At 42.0% G+C, this 16,888-nt stretch overlaps 1 protein-coding gene across 1 annotated transcript; it reads left to right on the top strand.

The window, feature by feature from the left end:
• The first annotated feature begins 282 nt into the window (after positions 1 to 282).
• LOC130884147 (arylacetamide deacetylase-like 4 family member 1) lies at positions 283 to 12,776 on the top strand. The gene is made up of 4 exons (XM_057785143.1): positions 283 to 450; positions 2,786 to 3,002; positions 8,350 to 8,413; positions 12,002 to 12,776. The coding sequence occupies exons 1-4, from the start codon at positions 283 to 285 to the stop codon at positions 12,774 to 12,776; spliced, it is 1,224 nt and encodes a 407-aa protein (XP_057641126.1).
• The last annotated feature ends 4,112 nt before the right edge of the window (positions 12,777 to 16,888 follow it).

Genomic DNA, 16,888 nt, shown 5'->3' with positions numbered 1-16,888 from the left:
AGGTTGGTGTCTTCCTGGATGGCGTGATGAAAGATGACTCTGACCTGGGTATAGGGTATAAGGGCTCCGCTGATGCTGAGCAGGAACCTCTCTGGGTTACCGTCTGTTGCAATCAGTTCACATGGGCATGCTTCCAATGGCTAGAGGGTTTGAAAAGAGGTGATTTTAGGCCATGGTGCCTCTCTGAAGGTTATAAGGTGTCTGAGTTTGTAGGTAAGAAGATTTATAAAGTCTTCATAGGGCACAGGGTTTTTTGGCTCACTCCGAAGGAACAAAAGCATTATGCTTCCTTTGGTGGAACTTCTCCTTGCTACCATGTGCCTCCTGGTCATGGGAGTCAATGTGTGGGTTCTCATAGATCACCTTCTTACTATCGATGTGCCTCCTGCCCTCACGCACCCCCTGAAGTTTCGGATTCTGCACTACTGCTTTCATCTCACGATGACATGGGTAAGATTCGTTTCTTAATAATCATTTCCTGCCAGCATAGGCAGAACTGCAGCCTGGGGAAAGCGTTTTACCAAGAATCACATAGTCTAACAGCCAGTGTGTATTAGTCAGTGATTTTCAAGGTATAGTGCTGAGGGCCTGTTAAGGAAGGCTATTAAGTGAACTGGATGTGTGTTCTCTTTTCCTTTACTTCCACAAAGAATAAGCAGCAAGGGGGAAAGTGGGGGAGCTGATAGAAAGTCTGAAGCCCTTACAAATGTCAAATATTGGATGGGGAAGTTGGAGCCCTTGGTGACTCTGTCGGGATTGAGTAGCGTATGTCAGTAAGCCCTTACCTGGTTGGTTAAAATACTTCTGATTCCTCATCAGTAAAACAAGAACCTTCAGTGAGGGATACGTGAGCCTAGCCTCATGAGATGTGTTAGGGTCTATGGCTGTTGTGCAGCTTGGAATAATTAGAGTCAGCTGTCAGAAGCTAGAGTCCTGGGTTTTTAATATCTCCCAGGCAATGGTTGCTGCTAGTAAAAATTAGTTTATTATAGATTTGTGGAGGGCAGAAGTAAAGTCTTATCATGTCTTAAGTTCAGTCCTGGGTTACAGGAAATGAAATAGTCAAAAGAAAGTTTAACTTAAAAATAATTTGATATATTAATAGCATTATGTGACCCGAAGCAAGGAGTGGGGTCTTTCTACTTCACAAACTATTAAGAAGTAATTAGCCTGGGGGCTTAGAAAACCTTTAACCCAGACTGGAGAGGTGGCTCAATGGTTAGAAGCACATGCTGCTCTTGAAGAGGACCAGGATTCAGTTTCCAGCACTCACATAGTGGCTCGCAACCATCTTTAATTTCAGTTCCAGGGAATCTGATTCCCTCTTCTGGTCTCTAAGGGAACCAAGCACGCACATGGTACATATACATACATGTAGGTAAAACACTTATTCACATAAAATATTTTTTTGTAACCTAAAAGGACATGTAAACAAAGAGAGTTGAATTAAAAAGGCAAAGGAGTTTAGGATTTGGGTGTGGCAGAAACTCCAATAGTTTATTAGGGGGAGCCCTAGAAGGGTTTGTTCATGCAGCTCCCTGTCAGTGTGAACGGATGTAAATCTAGGTCATTGCGTTCCTGGTAGAGGCATAGGTTGTAATATCTTCCCAGAGGACAAGGCTCAGGAACTCTGCTACTCTCAGAACATCCAGTAAAATATAACAATACCCTCTTTCCAGAAGAGATCTTGGAGGCTTTGTGTAGGGACTATCTAAGGCCCCAACCATCTTCTAAAGTTCTCAGTGTTTCTCCTATGGAGAAGAGAGAGCACATGAGAGCACCATGTGGGTCAACTTACGGCAAAGGAAGTCTACTGTTATGCCTTACTATGATGTCCATGAATGAGGTAAGAAGTGACAGCTAACTCATTAATTCAGTCACAACCTCAGTCCTACAGTGGTCACAGAGCTGATCTATTTATTATGGACAGACATACATAGCTTTTAGGTTCCAGTCCCACTTCTTGTCCTCTTGGGAATTACAGAGGTCATGACCTCAGGCTTATTGGTGGTCTCATCCCCATCAACAGCCTTCTTCGCATTTGGAGAGTATCGTATTGTCACTGCCAAGGGCATTATTGATGATCAAGAAATCAGCCAAATGGCAGCCAGCTTTTGCCAATTCAATTCTGTGCTGATTTCTAATATTTCCTCCCTTTATTCCATTTATACAAGTCTGAAACAGATGATAATTGCTCTCTGCTTTGTAAGTGAGGGAACTATAAAGAAGGGTATAGTGAATTTCCCTGAAGTGCAAAGGTTTTGGAAGCAGTGAGGGCTGAATACAGGCCTTATTGCTACAAAGACTGTGACAGATTCTAGAGCAAGCCTGGGCTTTGCTGTGGACCCTGAAGACGGGACTAATAAGAATCAAGTGGAACAAGGACCAGAAAGAGTTGCTTTCCTCATACTCTGTGAAGGAATGGGCAAAACTATAAACAAAGGCTCACTGTTCCATGGAAATCAGATACAATATGGTGGGATTGAGCTGAGACTGACATAGAACCAAGCTATTGGGCCACGGGTCTTTTCTAGAAAGACCACCAGGTAATTCTGTCTGCAAGGAGGCACGGCTTTTCTTTCCTTACTGCTCACATCCCCCATGTTCTAGATCTTCATGAACAACTTTGGATATTCATGCATCCTGGGAGAAACCAGTTTAACCACATTCAAATAGGAACTTTTTGGAAAGTCCATGACTGAGACAGACAGCAGCATGGGCAGTCTGCAGGATGGAAAGGACGGGGGAGCTATGAAAACATCCAACTGCTCTCTCTTTTCCACAGGGGAATATACTTGAGAAGATGAACATTTGCTCCGCACCCCACTTTTTCCGCTTTGTACAAGACAGCTCTGTGTGGAAGAAGAACCTTGGTGTGTTTGTGAAGGACCTGCGTTTTGGCACAATCCCTGTGAGGCTCTTTCAACCCAAGGCAGCCTCCTCCAAGCCCCGGCGAGGAATCCTCTTCTTACATGGAGGAGGCACCTTTCTGGGCAGCCTAGGTGAGGAAGATCCCTGTGGTAAGAAAGTACCAACTTCCACAACCCCACCCACTTTCCCATGAGGATCTCTTTGGTGGGAGTCAAAGCAAGTAGTCGTAGGAGCTCCTTTTGTGACAGGTAGATTAAGACTGAAGACCATGTCAGTAAATGGCATTGTTGCCTCCATGACAATGTTTTCTCTAATTTGATATCTCTGTTGAGGTGGAGGCAGTGATTGCCTAGTAGGACTTCCAGAAAATCAGGTGTGAGGTCAACCTCCAATCCCCTTTGTTCTACAATGGTCCCAAATCCGCTCATTGCTCTCAAATCTTCTGGGTCATCTTAGTCCAAATCCACCTTCAATGGCTCACCCCCTTAAGCCCTGCTTCTAATAGTGACCCCAATGCTCCATTGTTAATGGTCTGACTGGTCCTTTCTCCACACAAAAAGAATCTTTAAAAGTACAATTCGGGGTTGACCATTTGGCATTGGATAGTCAACTGTTGTTTTATTCCCTGGGGAAGACTATTCCTCTTGGTCTCAGTACTCTTTAGTCGCCTGTACTGTTTTGTGTAGGGTTGAGGCCTGGTGGGCTTTCCTCAGTCTAGGTTAACATGTCTCTTGTTGCCATCTAAGAACAAATAGGCAGCCCTGAAAGCATACATACAAGTAGCATTATACAGACTGAGAAGGCTGTATGAATATTTAGGAATATATATGTATATACATGATGTGCATAACAACAGTTCATGGGAAAAGAGGTCACATATTTTAAAGAGCAAGAAGGAGTTGCTTGGGGAATGTTGAGAGGAGAAAAGGGAACATTTTATCTAGAGGGTCTCCCTGCCACTTGTCACAGAGCTCACTTTGTCCATGTTTATTTTGGTCCCCAGTATGTTTCCTTGCTTAGTTTCTGTCTTCTCTCACCTAGAATGGAAACACGGAGAGTGGAAACTTGTGTTGTAGCTATCACTGGATTCTCAGAGACTAGAGAACAAGGCTCAGTCCCTGCTCTCATTGGCCTGTCAGTCAAAGTAAGAGGCTGGACCTTGCAGAACACAAGTGAGAGGGTGAGGGCTTTAGATTGGACAGTGTAGGCCCAGACTAGGCACTGACTCGGAGTCCCAGCCCCTCATTGCTTCTGAGTAAGCAGTCTCTCCAATAAAGTGAGATCGGAGGCCAGGATCAAGGAATGGGAGGAGCCAGTGCTAAATAGCTGGAGATGTGGGTGAGCTGAGTGAGGCCAGGGCCCTAAACTGCAAAACAAAGGACTCTAGAAAGTCAGACACAAGGACAAACGATATCACATTTCAAAACAGTATTGAGAGAAAGATGTTCAGAGGTTAGGAGGGATCTTGCAGGGAACCCAGGTTCAGTTCCCTGTGGGTACCCAGGGCTGCTCACAAGGACCTGGAACTCCAGCTCCTTCTTCTGACCTCCACACTCCTCATGTTCACACACCCCCTCTGCACACATACACATAATTAAAAAGCAAGCTCATTAGAAAAGACTCAGGGGAAAAGTTCCACGAAGAACAAAGAATTCATATGAAAACAGGAATTAACAGAGCTGAGTTCCTTGTACGAACAAGAGTAGGAGCTTATTCTAAATATTTTTAGTTTATATTTAATTATACTGGATTGCATAAGGCTATTTTCATATAACTGTATGATATTCTTTGAGTATACCCTCTCCATAAACCACTATCTTCTGCCTTCTCCCCCTTATTAATTTCATTTGCTCCCTAGACAATCTGAATTCTAATTTAATTTCTAATTTCATATATATACACACATAAAACCTGGCACTCACAAATGAAAGAAAAGGGGTGACATCTGCTCTTCTGAGACTGACTTCATTCACTTAATATAATTATCTCCAGTTGTACCCATTTTCCTGCAATCAACGTAACTTCAAATCTCACTGTGTATACGTAGTTCATGTTTCTTATTCATTCCTCTGCTGTAGGACACCCAGGTTGGCCTCATAGCCTAGGTATTGTACACAGTGCTACAGTCAACACTGATGTGCAAGCATCTCTGCTAAATATCCAGGAGTGGTCCGGGTGGCCCATAGAGAAGATCTACTTTGAATTTTTGAGGCATTTCCGTAGTGGCCAGATTAGTTTACAGTCCCACCAACAGTGAGGAGTGTTCCTTCTCTGCATGCATCCCTCTCTGGCATTTGTTGTCATTGTCCCCTGCTCTTCCTTCCTGCCTGCGCTCCTTTCTTCTTTATTTTTTGAGACAGGGTCTCACTATGCAGCCCTGACTTTCCTGGATCTTATTCTGTAGACCAAGCTGGCTTTGAACTCATGGAGGTCCAACTGCCTCTGCCTCAGCTGAGTACTGGGTTTAAAGACATGCACCACCATACCTATTTGATGTTTTCTTTAATTTATATTTTATTATTATTATTTAAATTGTTTTTATTGAACTATAAATTTTTTTCCACTCTCCTCCCCTCCTTTTCTACCCTCTCCCATGGTCCCCATGCTCCTAACTTACTCAGGAGATCTTGTCTTTTACTGCTTCCCATGTAGCTTAGATCCATGTACATCTCTCCTAGGTTCCTCTTCGTTGTCTAGGTTCTCTGGGATTGTGTTAGGCGAACGTGATAACCACTACACTACGGAAACCCAGCTTTCTCTGGGATTGTGAATTGTAGGCTGGTTTTTCTTTGCTTCATGTCTAAAAGTCACTTGTGAATGAGAACATATTATATACGTCTTTCTGGGTCTGGATTACCTCACTCAATATGATGTTTTCTAGATCCATCCATTTGTCCACAAATTTCAAGATATCATTATTTTTTTATGCTGTGTAATACTCCATTGTGTAAATGTACCACATTTTCCTGTCTATTCTTTGGTCAAGGGGCATTTATGTTGTTTCTAGGTTCTGGCTATGACAAATAATGCTGCTATAAACACAGATGAGCACATGTCCTTGTGGTACTATTGAACATCCTTTGGGTATATACCCAAAAGTGGTATTGCTGGATCTTGAGGTAGGTTGTTTCCTAATTTTCTGAGAAATTGCCATACTGATATCCAAAGGGGCTGGACCACTTACACTCCCACCAGCAATGCAGGAGTGTTCCCTTTACCCCACAACCTCTCTAGCATAAGTTGTCATCAGTGTTTTTGATCTTGGCTATTCTTACAAGTGTAAGATGGAATCTCAGCATTGTTTAGATTTGCATTTCTCTGATGTCTTATTATTTTAATGATGGACATTTTAACTGAGGCAAGAAGGAATTTCAATGAAGTCTAAATTTGCTCTTCTCAGCCGGGCGGTGGTGGCGCATGCCTTTAATCCCAGCACTCGGGAGGCAGAGGCAGGTGGATCTCTGTGAGTTCGAGGCCAGCCTGGTCTACAAGAGCTAGTTCCAGGACAGGAACCAAAAAGCTATGGAGAAACCCTGTCTTGAAAATCAAAATAAATAAATAAATAAATTTGCTTTTCTCTGATGTCTAGTGAGGTTGAAGTTCCTTTTTCATGTTTATTGGCCATTTCTATCTCATCTTATGGACTGTCTGTTTCATTAGCCCATGTCTTGACTGGATTGTTTGATTTCTTGTTCAGTTTTTTGAATTCTTTGTATATTCTAAATAGTAATTCTCCAGTAGATGCACAGTTAGGAAAGATTGCCTCCTATTCTGTAGGCCATCTCTACATTTGTCTGCGTCTCTGTGCATTATTTCCTGAGAACTCGGGCCCTTCTCCAAAAGTCCTTGTTTGTGCAGGTATTCTAAAGAGTTTCTCTATTTTTTCTCTATGTGTTGTAAATGAGGCATGAGCAAGTGGAGGAGGGGAAGATGTAAGCCCTTCCCACTTCCCTCACTAGAGCCACCTGGTGCAACAAAGCATACTTCTGGAAGTTTGCTCTTCAAGACATATGTTGGCACTAATTTTGATTTTGGAAGATATTGCATCAAATGTTGTTTACCTGGCCCCATGATTTAGCACCCATTGTGATCTCCCATGTGTCTCACTCTTGTCCTAATAAGTCTAAAAAGGGGGCAAGTAACACGTTCAAAGCTCTGAAACAGGAATTACTTGAAAGACTGGAAGAGAACAATGTCTACGCAGGTCCTAGGGTTCAGGACAGTTATTAGAGACACCATACTGTCTGTGTAAACTCCTCTTGAGACTTTTAAGGGTACTCACATCACAGACATTCTCTATACCCTGAGTCACTTCCTCCCCTAGGTGGATCCACCCTACTTTAAAAGTCTTCAGATAAAGTTACTGCGCAGTGTTCAGAACTTATGGGGGTAGGGTCATTGACAGACGCTGACTGGACAGCTCAGATCAGAACCTCCCCAGTCGCGTTTTCCTCCAAGTAGACTTGCATCCTCCGCCTAACAATGTAACTGATGTGCACCCACAGAGTAAGCCTCCATAAATATTAGAATTATCTGATGCCATTTAGAGATTCATACTGCCTGCTTGGCATGGTTCAGAGATCGTTATCCAATGAGTTGTGGCAGCCTGGACATAAGATGAACACAAACGGATAATGGTCCTTGTATATCAAGGGAATGGGCTAAATCAAAGAGAGTTCTTTCTGTTCCTGAACCTGGGCAAAGATTTTTTTACCTACTAATGCCAGTGGACCTGCCTCCTAGAGTTTCAAATATACCACCATCCTAATCCAAATTGTCCACCTACTCATCATTTGTTTCCTAATCAAATAGATATGTGAATCTTCTCTTGTAGCCCAGGCTAGTTTCCAATTTGTTTTATTATTATTATTATTTATTATGTATACAATATTCTGCTTGCATATATGCCTGCAGGCCAGAAGAGGGCACCAGACCTCATTATAGATGGTTGTGAGTCACCATGTGGTTGCTGGGAATCGAACTCGGGTCCTTTGGAAGAGCAGGCAACGCTCTTAACCGCTGAGCCATCTCTCCAGCCCCTAGTTTCCAATTTGTTGTGTAGTTGAGAATGACTTGAACTCCTGATCACCTTGATGTTATATCCCAAGAGCTGGCGTCACAAGCATATGCTGCCACATTCAGTTCAATATATGAAATTCTTAATATCCACAGGCTTATCCTCCAAAAGTGACTCTGTTCAGGTAGAACCTCAAAACTTCCTGGTCTTCAGTTTCCCCCACTGTAAGATCAAACTGTGCAGAAGATGTGCTCCAAAGTTCACTTATGCCCCCAACACTCAAGAAATTATAGCAGTTGTCCTACTTTGCCCTGACATGGTGACTTGAGTCACTTCAGAAGAACAAGACTAGGAATAGAGGGATCATCCCATGGTCCCCGTATCAGTTGGTTCCATGGGGCTGTGGTGGGGAGTTTTGGGTTCTCTTCCTACAGTGCACCATGCCTGGTATTCTCTTGCAGACTTTTACCATAACCTGTGTACGTTCCTGGCCCGAGAGACAGACTCAGTGTTGCTGTCAGTGGGGTGAGTAGTCTCAGATGGTGGGCGGCTTCTTCACAAAACAGGGGAAAATACAAGGAGGGGCATTCCTAGATGTCATTGTCCCAACAGACCCTCTCACATATGGGCATAGAATCATACAAATGAGAAAAAGCCTGGAAAGCCATTCATCATTAGGAACTGAGTGAGATAGCCATGGTGAAAATTAATTACTCTTAATGCACTTTTTTTTCCCCATATTATTGCAAATACCAAAGAAATAACTTAAAGGGGGAAGAATTTATTTTGATCCTAAGTTCTATAACCTTAATTCAGTTTATGGCCAACTTGTTCCACTGCTGTTCTGTGGCAGAATATTATCAAAGCAAGAGAGTATAATACATCAAATGTGCTCTTATTGTGGTAACCAGAAAGCAAAGAGAGAAGGGGCCAGAGACAAGGTAACATTCAAAGACAGAACCTAAGTTATAGCTTACAATTAGGTTCACAGTCTAATAATTCCATAAAATTATAAATCCATGAATTAATATACCATCAATGATGCCAGTGTTCCATAATCTAGTTATATATCAATGATTTGATCCATATCTAGGGAATAAGGTGCCAACATAAACTTTTTGAGGGATACTTTATATATATACACACACACACACACACACACACATATATATATATATATATACACACACACACACACACACACACACACACAATAGTATCCCACCCCTGAACATCCAAGAGTCATGGTCAACTCATCATGTAAAATGCATCTAGTATTAGAGTCCTCAAAGTTTAATAGTTTGAGCCCTGTTACAAGGTTCAATCTAAAGTCTTTTGAACTTTGGTCCCATTCTTAGCTGTGAATTGGTCATACAATTCAAACAGCAAATTACATTCTTCCAACATACAGTGGCACAGGACAAACATTCTCATTCACAAAAGGAAAAAATGGTGTCATAGAGGAAAAAGCCAGGACCAAGAAAGGCTAATAGACAGCAGGGCAAACATGAAGTCTTATAATTCTATGCTCTTATTTCATACATGGTGATATGGTTTCGTACCCCAGAATTTCGGGCATTCGTACTTCTATAGTCCTGGTTGGCAGAAGTCTATGTGACCTCCATCTGCTCTTTGTGGTGTCCTTCAGCATATTATTCAAATTCCTGGATCTCCTATTTCCTCAGGTCTTCATTGGAGCTTAGCCTACATATTCCTTCTCATAGGTATGGTGCAGGGAAACCAACTGTCTCATACTTTACTTGGCCTCTGTCTCCACAACCCAGTGACTATATTTCATATGCTTGCACATACAGCACTGTGTAGATGATGCCCAAGTCGCCACTAGTTGCAGCATTTGCTGGGCTCCCTTAGAACATAGCCACAACGAACTTTGAATGCCTAGGCAACTAACAGTAGAAAATGAGTTCTGGGGGGATGATTTTCTAGGTGGACCAGTGCAAGCTGGGCACCCTGGCAGTACTATATTCTCAGGCAAAAGTCTTTCAAATGAGTTTATAATTTTATCCTGGAGTTTGTCATGAGTGAGATCAGTTTAATATCTAAGAAGCTCTGGAGGACTCTTTCCCTCTGCCCCAGTACAAAGTATTTGATTTGGTTGTTTTATTTATTTATTTAAAGGTTTTAGTATGTGTGTATATATGTTGTTGTGGGTGTATAAAGAGGCCAGGAGAGACCATCAGATCCCTTGAGGTTATAGGTATTTGCAAGACACCCAGCTGTTGGTGCTGGGATTTGAACTCTGGTCATTGTGATTGAACAGCAAGCACCCTTACCCACTAAGTTAGCTCTATATCCCCTCAATTTGTTTTTAAATACGTCAAACTCTTTTGCAGCCTCATCCTCTGTCTCAACCACTTTTCTACCACACTATACATTTTCTTTCTGTTCTGTTTTGTGCTCTTAGTTCTCACTGGCTAAGTGGGCTAGTAAGATGCCCCAGCAGGTGACAGTACTTCCAAAATAGTTCCAGTTATGGTGACTACTGAAAGATAAAATCAAATTATGAAAATTACGAATCGACCAGGAATTGAGCCTTTAATAATGCTAGAAGTTTCATGGTATGATAATGTCTCAGTGACAGAATCAACCACCTGGGCACGAAGATATGAACAAAGAAGTCTTTTAAGTAAGCGTCTGAACCATGTGATATTAGAGAACATTACATAACTATTTAGAACCACGAGGGTATGCCAAGATAAAGGAATCCTAGCAGGATAAAATTAAGGAAAATATATTCAAAAGCTAACAGTTTAGTAACTTTCATGCGGAGTCAATTAAAATCAAGAGAATGTATTCTAGGGGCTGAAGAGATGACTCAGTGGTTAAGAGCATGTACTCCTCTTGCAGAAGACCCCAGTTAGGTTCCTAGTTCTCCCAACCGCCTGTACTCCAGCTCTAGAGCATCCAATGCCCTCACCTCATTCCCTCGGCACTGCAGTCACTTATGCACATATGCATGCCCATGTGCACACAATTAAAACTAAAGTAAAAGCAAACAAATGTCTTTGGAATAAACAGACTCAATGACATAAAGAGGACACACTGTGACACACCCATGGAGCCTTCTCCCAGGGAAGGCCTGGAAAATGATGGGAGAGGAGTAAGTGTGGTTGGAAATCCCAGTGAAGGCCCCTGTCATTGCTGGATGATAGCTCTGCAGGCGCCTGCTGCATTGTTAAATAACTGCTTTCTTGGTTTGCTTTCTGTCTCTGTGATGCTCTGACCAAAAGCAACTTAGAGGAGAAAGGATTTATGGGGCTTTCACTTTCGGATCACCATCCATCACGGAAAGAAGCAAGGCAGGAACTCTAGCAAAAACTTGAGGTAGAAGCATGCTTTTGGCTTGCTCACCACTCATCCTTAGCTAGATTTTTTAATACAGGCCACTACCAGAGACGCTGCACTGTCAAGGGCCTTCAGTAGACAGTGCCTGATAGGGTTGCCTGAGCCAGACTTGTGAAGAGCTTTCTCTCCTCCCCTCCCTGTCACCCTCCATTCTTTTCTCTCCCCTCCTCTCTTCTACTCTCTATTCCTTCTCTCTTCCCCTTCACTCTCTTCTCCTTTCCTCCCCTCTCTTTTTCTTGACCCCCTTCCCCTCTCATCCCTTCCTGTCCCTTCTCCTCCTCTCATTTCACTTCCATAGTTGAAAACAGCCACAGCCATACCTTGATTTCATCTTTCTTCTTTCTACCTAGGCTTACAGGCACAGCAGGACCAACTAAATCTTCAGTTGCCTCTTTTCTGTCTTTATAGCTTGTTCTATTGTCATAGTTTTAGCTGTGAACCTAGCATTTAAATATTAGGCCATCTCTCTAGACCTCATTCCATCTTCAAAGCCAATAGGTTCCAACTTGCATGATGTGTCAACTTTATCTAATCAAAACATGGGTTTGAATAGAGAATTCAAGGAACTGACTTTTGGCAGCTTCTTCAAATTCACATAAGGGAAAATAGGGATGACACTCTTCCATTGCTGAGGTCATGTAGAAGATTAAATCAATTAGACTCTTGGGTGAGCAGAGGATGTAATTCAAAAAGCCTTCAGAGTTTCCTGCACACACTGATGTGCTGTCCCCTGTCTTCCTTCTGTAGGTACCGAAAGCTTCCTTACTACCATCATCCTTCTTCTGCACATGATTGTCTGAATGCCTCCATTCACTTCCTGAAGTCTCTGCATGCCTATGGGGTGGACCCCTCCCGGGTTGTGCTCTGTGGAGACAGCATTGGAGCTGGGGCTGTAGCATTTATCACACAGGCCTTGGTGGGCAGAGAAGATCTTCCCAAGATCCGGGCTCAGGTCCTGATATACCCAATCCTCCAGACACTCTTCTTCCAGTCTCCATCACACCTGCAGAACGCAAATGTTCCATTTCTCACCAAAGATTTCATGATGACCTGTGTTTCTAGATATATGGCCATTGATGCCTCCTGGAAAGATGCCATGTTGACAGGTGCCTGGATGCCCCCAAGTGCCTGGAAGAAGTATGAGAAATGGCTAGGCCCTGAGAACATCCCTAAAATGTTCAGGAGCAAATACCAGCAACCAGAGTCACCTGCACCTTTTAATGAGGCTGCTTATCTAGAAATCAAACATATTATGAGGGAAGATTTTTGTCCCCTCATAGCAGATGACAAAATTATCGCTCAGGTTCCTGAGGCATTTGTGGTGACCCTTCAGTGGGACATTGTCCGGGACGATGGCTTGCTCTACAAGAAGCGCTTGGAAGACCAGGGGGTCCCTGTGATCTGGTACCATATAGTAGATGGTTTTCATGGTTGTGCTCCTTTTTTTGAAAGGAAGTTTTTCTTTTTCCCCTGTTCCTTGAACCTTGTAAATGCTGTAGCTAGTTATATAAGAGGCTTATGAATGACTGCAGTATGGTGAGAGAACAGTTGCCTAGCATGCACAAGATCCCACTCTAACCCACAACAGGGAAGAAAGGCGGGAAAATCAAATAAAGGAATACAAGAAATGCAACATCATCCCTTGTACCTTGGATGAGAATGGCCAAGGAGGATTCTGCCACAACTGATGCTAGGGCTGAGTCTTGATTTTGTAACCCTTTCTTTTATTCTTTTAATGAATAAAATAGAGAACTTTGTTACATCTCACACATGCGCATTCAAAACTTTGCCTTCTTTTTGGTGTGTGTATGTGTATGTCTTCTTACTATGGAGCCCTGACTGACCTGGAGTTTGTTGTATAGACTGGGCTGACCTCAAACTTCCAGAGTTCTGCCTGTCTCTGCCTTCGGGTGTGTACCACGATGCCCAGCACGTCATTCATGTCCTAATGGTTCTGACTAGGGTGGGATACAATCTCAATGTAGTTTTGATTTGTACTTTCCTGGTGACCATAGATATTGATTTGTTTTCAAATACTTATTGGACACTACTTTTTTTAAAAAAAATTGTCCAATTCACCTTCCCATTTATTGACTGAGTGATTTGAATTTTGCCAATTAATCTTTTGAGTTTCGTATGTATGCTTTAGTTGTTTCTTTTCCCCCTTTTATTTTTTTTTAATTTTAATTGATTTTTTAATTTTATTTTACATTCTATCTACAGTTCTCCACCCACCTCCTCCTGCCCCCTACCTGTCTCTGCCAACCCACCCACCATCCACTCCTCCTAGCAGTGCTCTCTTGAGAAGTCAACAAAGTCTGTTACATTCAATTGGGGCAGAGACAGCTGAACCAAGTTCGAAGGAACTCAGGAACTCTAGACCTACAGCTGTGGAGCCTGCGTGAAACCAAACTAGGCCCTCCATATATGGGACACAGTAGTGAGACTTGGGCTATCTGTGAGGAACCTGGCAGTAGGAGCAGGATCTATCTGGCGCAAGCTAGCTTATTAACACCCATTCCGTATGGTGGGATACCGTGCTCAGCCTTAATGTAGGGGGGGTAGGGACTTGGTCTTGTATTCTTTATTTTAATCCCATGACGAATAGATAGTGGATAAAGATTGTCTCTAATTATGCACACTGTCTCATGACTGTTGATTTCTTCCTGTGCTGTGTGAAACTTTGCAACTTTGTGCAATCCCGTTTGACAATGTTTCTGTTGTTCCCCCAGGGTACTGGAGTCCTTCTCAAAGGCTTTCACTGTGTCTGTATCTTGTGTTATCTCTATGTTTGCTCAAGCAGTTTTCAGGCTGCAGATCTTTAAGTCTTTGACCCAAACTGAAGTGGTAATTGTTTGGGAGTCGTGGGGACGCAATTTCCTTCTGATACATGTGACTACCCAGTTTCTGCACTGCCATTCACTGAAGTGGCTGTGTGGAAAGTCAGGTGGGTGGGTTGATTTTGGGGTTCTCTCTTGTGGTTTTTCTTTGTTTGTTTGCTTGATTTCTTCAGACAAGGGCTTGTTACGTAGCCCTTGCCGGACTGTTACTTACAATGTAGTCAAGATTGACCTCAAACTCACAGCAGTTCTCCTGCCTCAGCTCTCCAGCACTGAGATTACAGGCCTGCAACTCTACACCCAGCTTGCTTTTTAAAGTAGGGATGATTTCATATCTTTCCAGCTTATCTTTTTTTCCCTCTTGCCTTAGTGCTCTCTCTAAGACTTCAAGCAGCACACTGAACAGAATGGAGGAGGAGGTGGGCACACTCCTATCATTCCTGATTTAAAAAGAAAAGCATTCAATCTTTCCCCATGCAGTGTAATTCTGGCTGTAGTTCTGTCATATGGATACTGTTATATTGAAGTATATTCTTTGTATTTATAATTTCTTTAGGGATTTCATCATGAATCAATAGCAGACTGTGATTTCTGCCCTAACTCTATTTTATAATGTATTTCTGAAATATTTTTTTCATAATGTGCTAAGATCCCTTATCTGTTTATGTGCTGTGTTGCTTTTATTAATTGACATGTGTTTAACCATCTTTGTGCTCCTGGGATGAAACAAATTTGATCATCATAGTACTTTTTGATTTGTTAACTCAATTAGCAAATATTTTGAGAAGTTTAGCAGACATGTTTATTGGGGAAATTTTCTATGGTATTTTGTTTTTATTGCATGCTTATCTGACTTACGCGTGAGGATAACAATTTGTAGAATTGATGGACACTGTTCCTTCCCTTTCTAGTTTATAGAGCACTTTGTGGAACATTGGTCTCAGGTCTTCTTGAAAACATCTCTGTAGTGAGGAGATGAGCAGGGCTGCTTTTCGTACCGCACGGCTCCCGCACAGCTAGCTTTACACCCGAAATAACAACACACAAATTGTATTCATTTAAACACTGCGTGGCCCATTATTTCTAGCCTCTTATTGGCTAACTCTCACATCTTGATTAACCCATTTCTATTAATCTGTGTAGCACCACGAGGTGGTGGCTTACCAGGAAAGATTCAGCATGTCTGGCCTGGCAGCTGGCTCCGTGGCGTCTGCCTCACTGCCTTCTTCCTCCCAGCATTCTGTTCTGTCTTCCCTGCCTACCTATGTTCTGACCTATCAGCCAAGCAGTTTTCTTTATTAATTAACCAATGAAAGCAACAGATAGATAGAAGACCCCCCACATCACATCTCTTTTACTAATTGGGAGATTGCTACATCAGTTGTTCATTACGACACTTCAATCTCATCGTTCATTTATAGATCTGTGGAAATAGTTCATATCATTTTGATTTAATTTTGGTAGTTGGTATGTGTCTTAGGAAGTTGCCCACTGCTTCTAGATCTTCCAAGATTTCAAAGACCTTCCTAATAATACTCTGGATTTCACTGTCATCTGTTTAACGCCTCTTTTTTCCATGTCTGATTTTCTTGAATTATTTACATTTATTAGTTAGACTAAGTTTTTGTTGATCTTGTTTTGGGGAAAAAAAAAGTTTCTTTTGTCGATTCTTTGTCATGTTCTTTATCTCCAGTTCATTATTACCTTTATTATTATTTATTTATTTATGCCCTGGCAATGCTGAAGCATGCATGGGCTGCCAGTATATTGCGGTTATGTTGAACTTGTCTATATTGGGTTTCATGGTTTATGTTGATGAGGACGACTCATTATTACCTACCAGGATTTTATTTTTATTTTTTCTTTCCATCTAGCTGTTTTGGGGTTTGACTCATTCTTATTTTTCTAAGAACCTTTCTTTCTTTTATGAAATGTGTTCTCTCTTGTGCTCTTGTGATTAAGGACCCCCTTTCCATTTCTTTGTGTGTGATATTCCTTTAGGTGTTTCAGTACTGAGGTGTGCTTGACTTGTATCTGTCTTCCTTGCTGCTTCAACTGGTGCTAATGTAACTTTTCTGTCCCATATCAACAGTGCTTGTGGTCGACTGTTGGGGTTTGTTTTCCCTTGAGTTTGAAATGTATCATGCCAGGATTTGCTGGCTTTTAGGGCTTCTGTTGAGACGTCCTCTGTTGTTCTGATGGTTCTCCTTTAGTAATTGAGGTGGTGATTTTTCTCTCAGCCACAATGCTGTCTCTGTAGTGGATATTTTAGGTCCAAATCGTGTCTCCTTGGGATTTTAAATGCCTCTGGTACTTGGATAACTATGATTTTTTTCCCCCGAGATTTGGCATTGTTCTGTTTTATTTTTATTAGATAGATTTTTATGCTTTAATTTTTGCTTTGTGTTTTCTTTTGTTTCTGAGACAGGGTGGGTGGTATAACCCTGGGTAGTCCTGGCTGTCCTGGAACTCATTCTGAAGACCAAACTGGCCTGTAACTTAGAGAACCATCTGCCTCTACTTCCCAAGTGATGAAACTAAAGGCTTGTGCCACCACCATCTGCATATCTTTAATTTTTATCTCAGCTCCTTCTACCCATAAATTGTTAGGTTTGATCTCTATATCATGTCCCAGGGTTCTTGAAGTTTGTGGTTGTTCTTTTAAAAAAAAAATTCTAGATAGATGTCATATTGGCCTTTCCTTCCATACTTGCTTTTCTCCTCTCTGCTTGATCTGGTATCTTGATAACGCTTATCCCTGTAGTTTTATTTACTGAGTTTTTCATTCCCAACA

The sequence above is a fragment of the Chionomys nivalis genome, chromosome 11 (genome assembly GCF_950005125.1).
Source record: "Chionomys nivalis chromosome 11, mChiNiv1.1, whole genome shotgun sequence".
Taxonomy (NCBI): Eukaryota; Metazoa; Chordata; class Mammalia; order Rodentia; family Cricetidae; genus Chionomys; species Chionomys nivalis.
The sequence above is the reverse complement of the archived record's forward strand: the minus strand, read 5'-3'. Positions and strand labels throughout refer to the sequence as shown.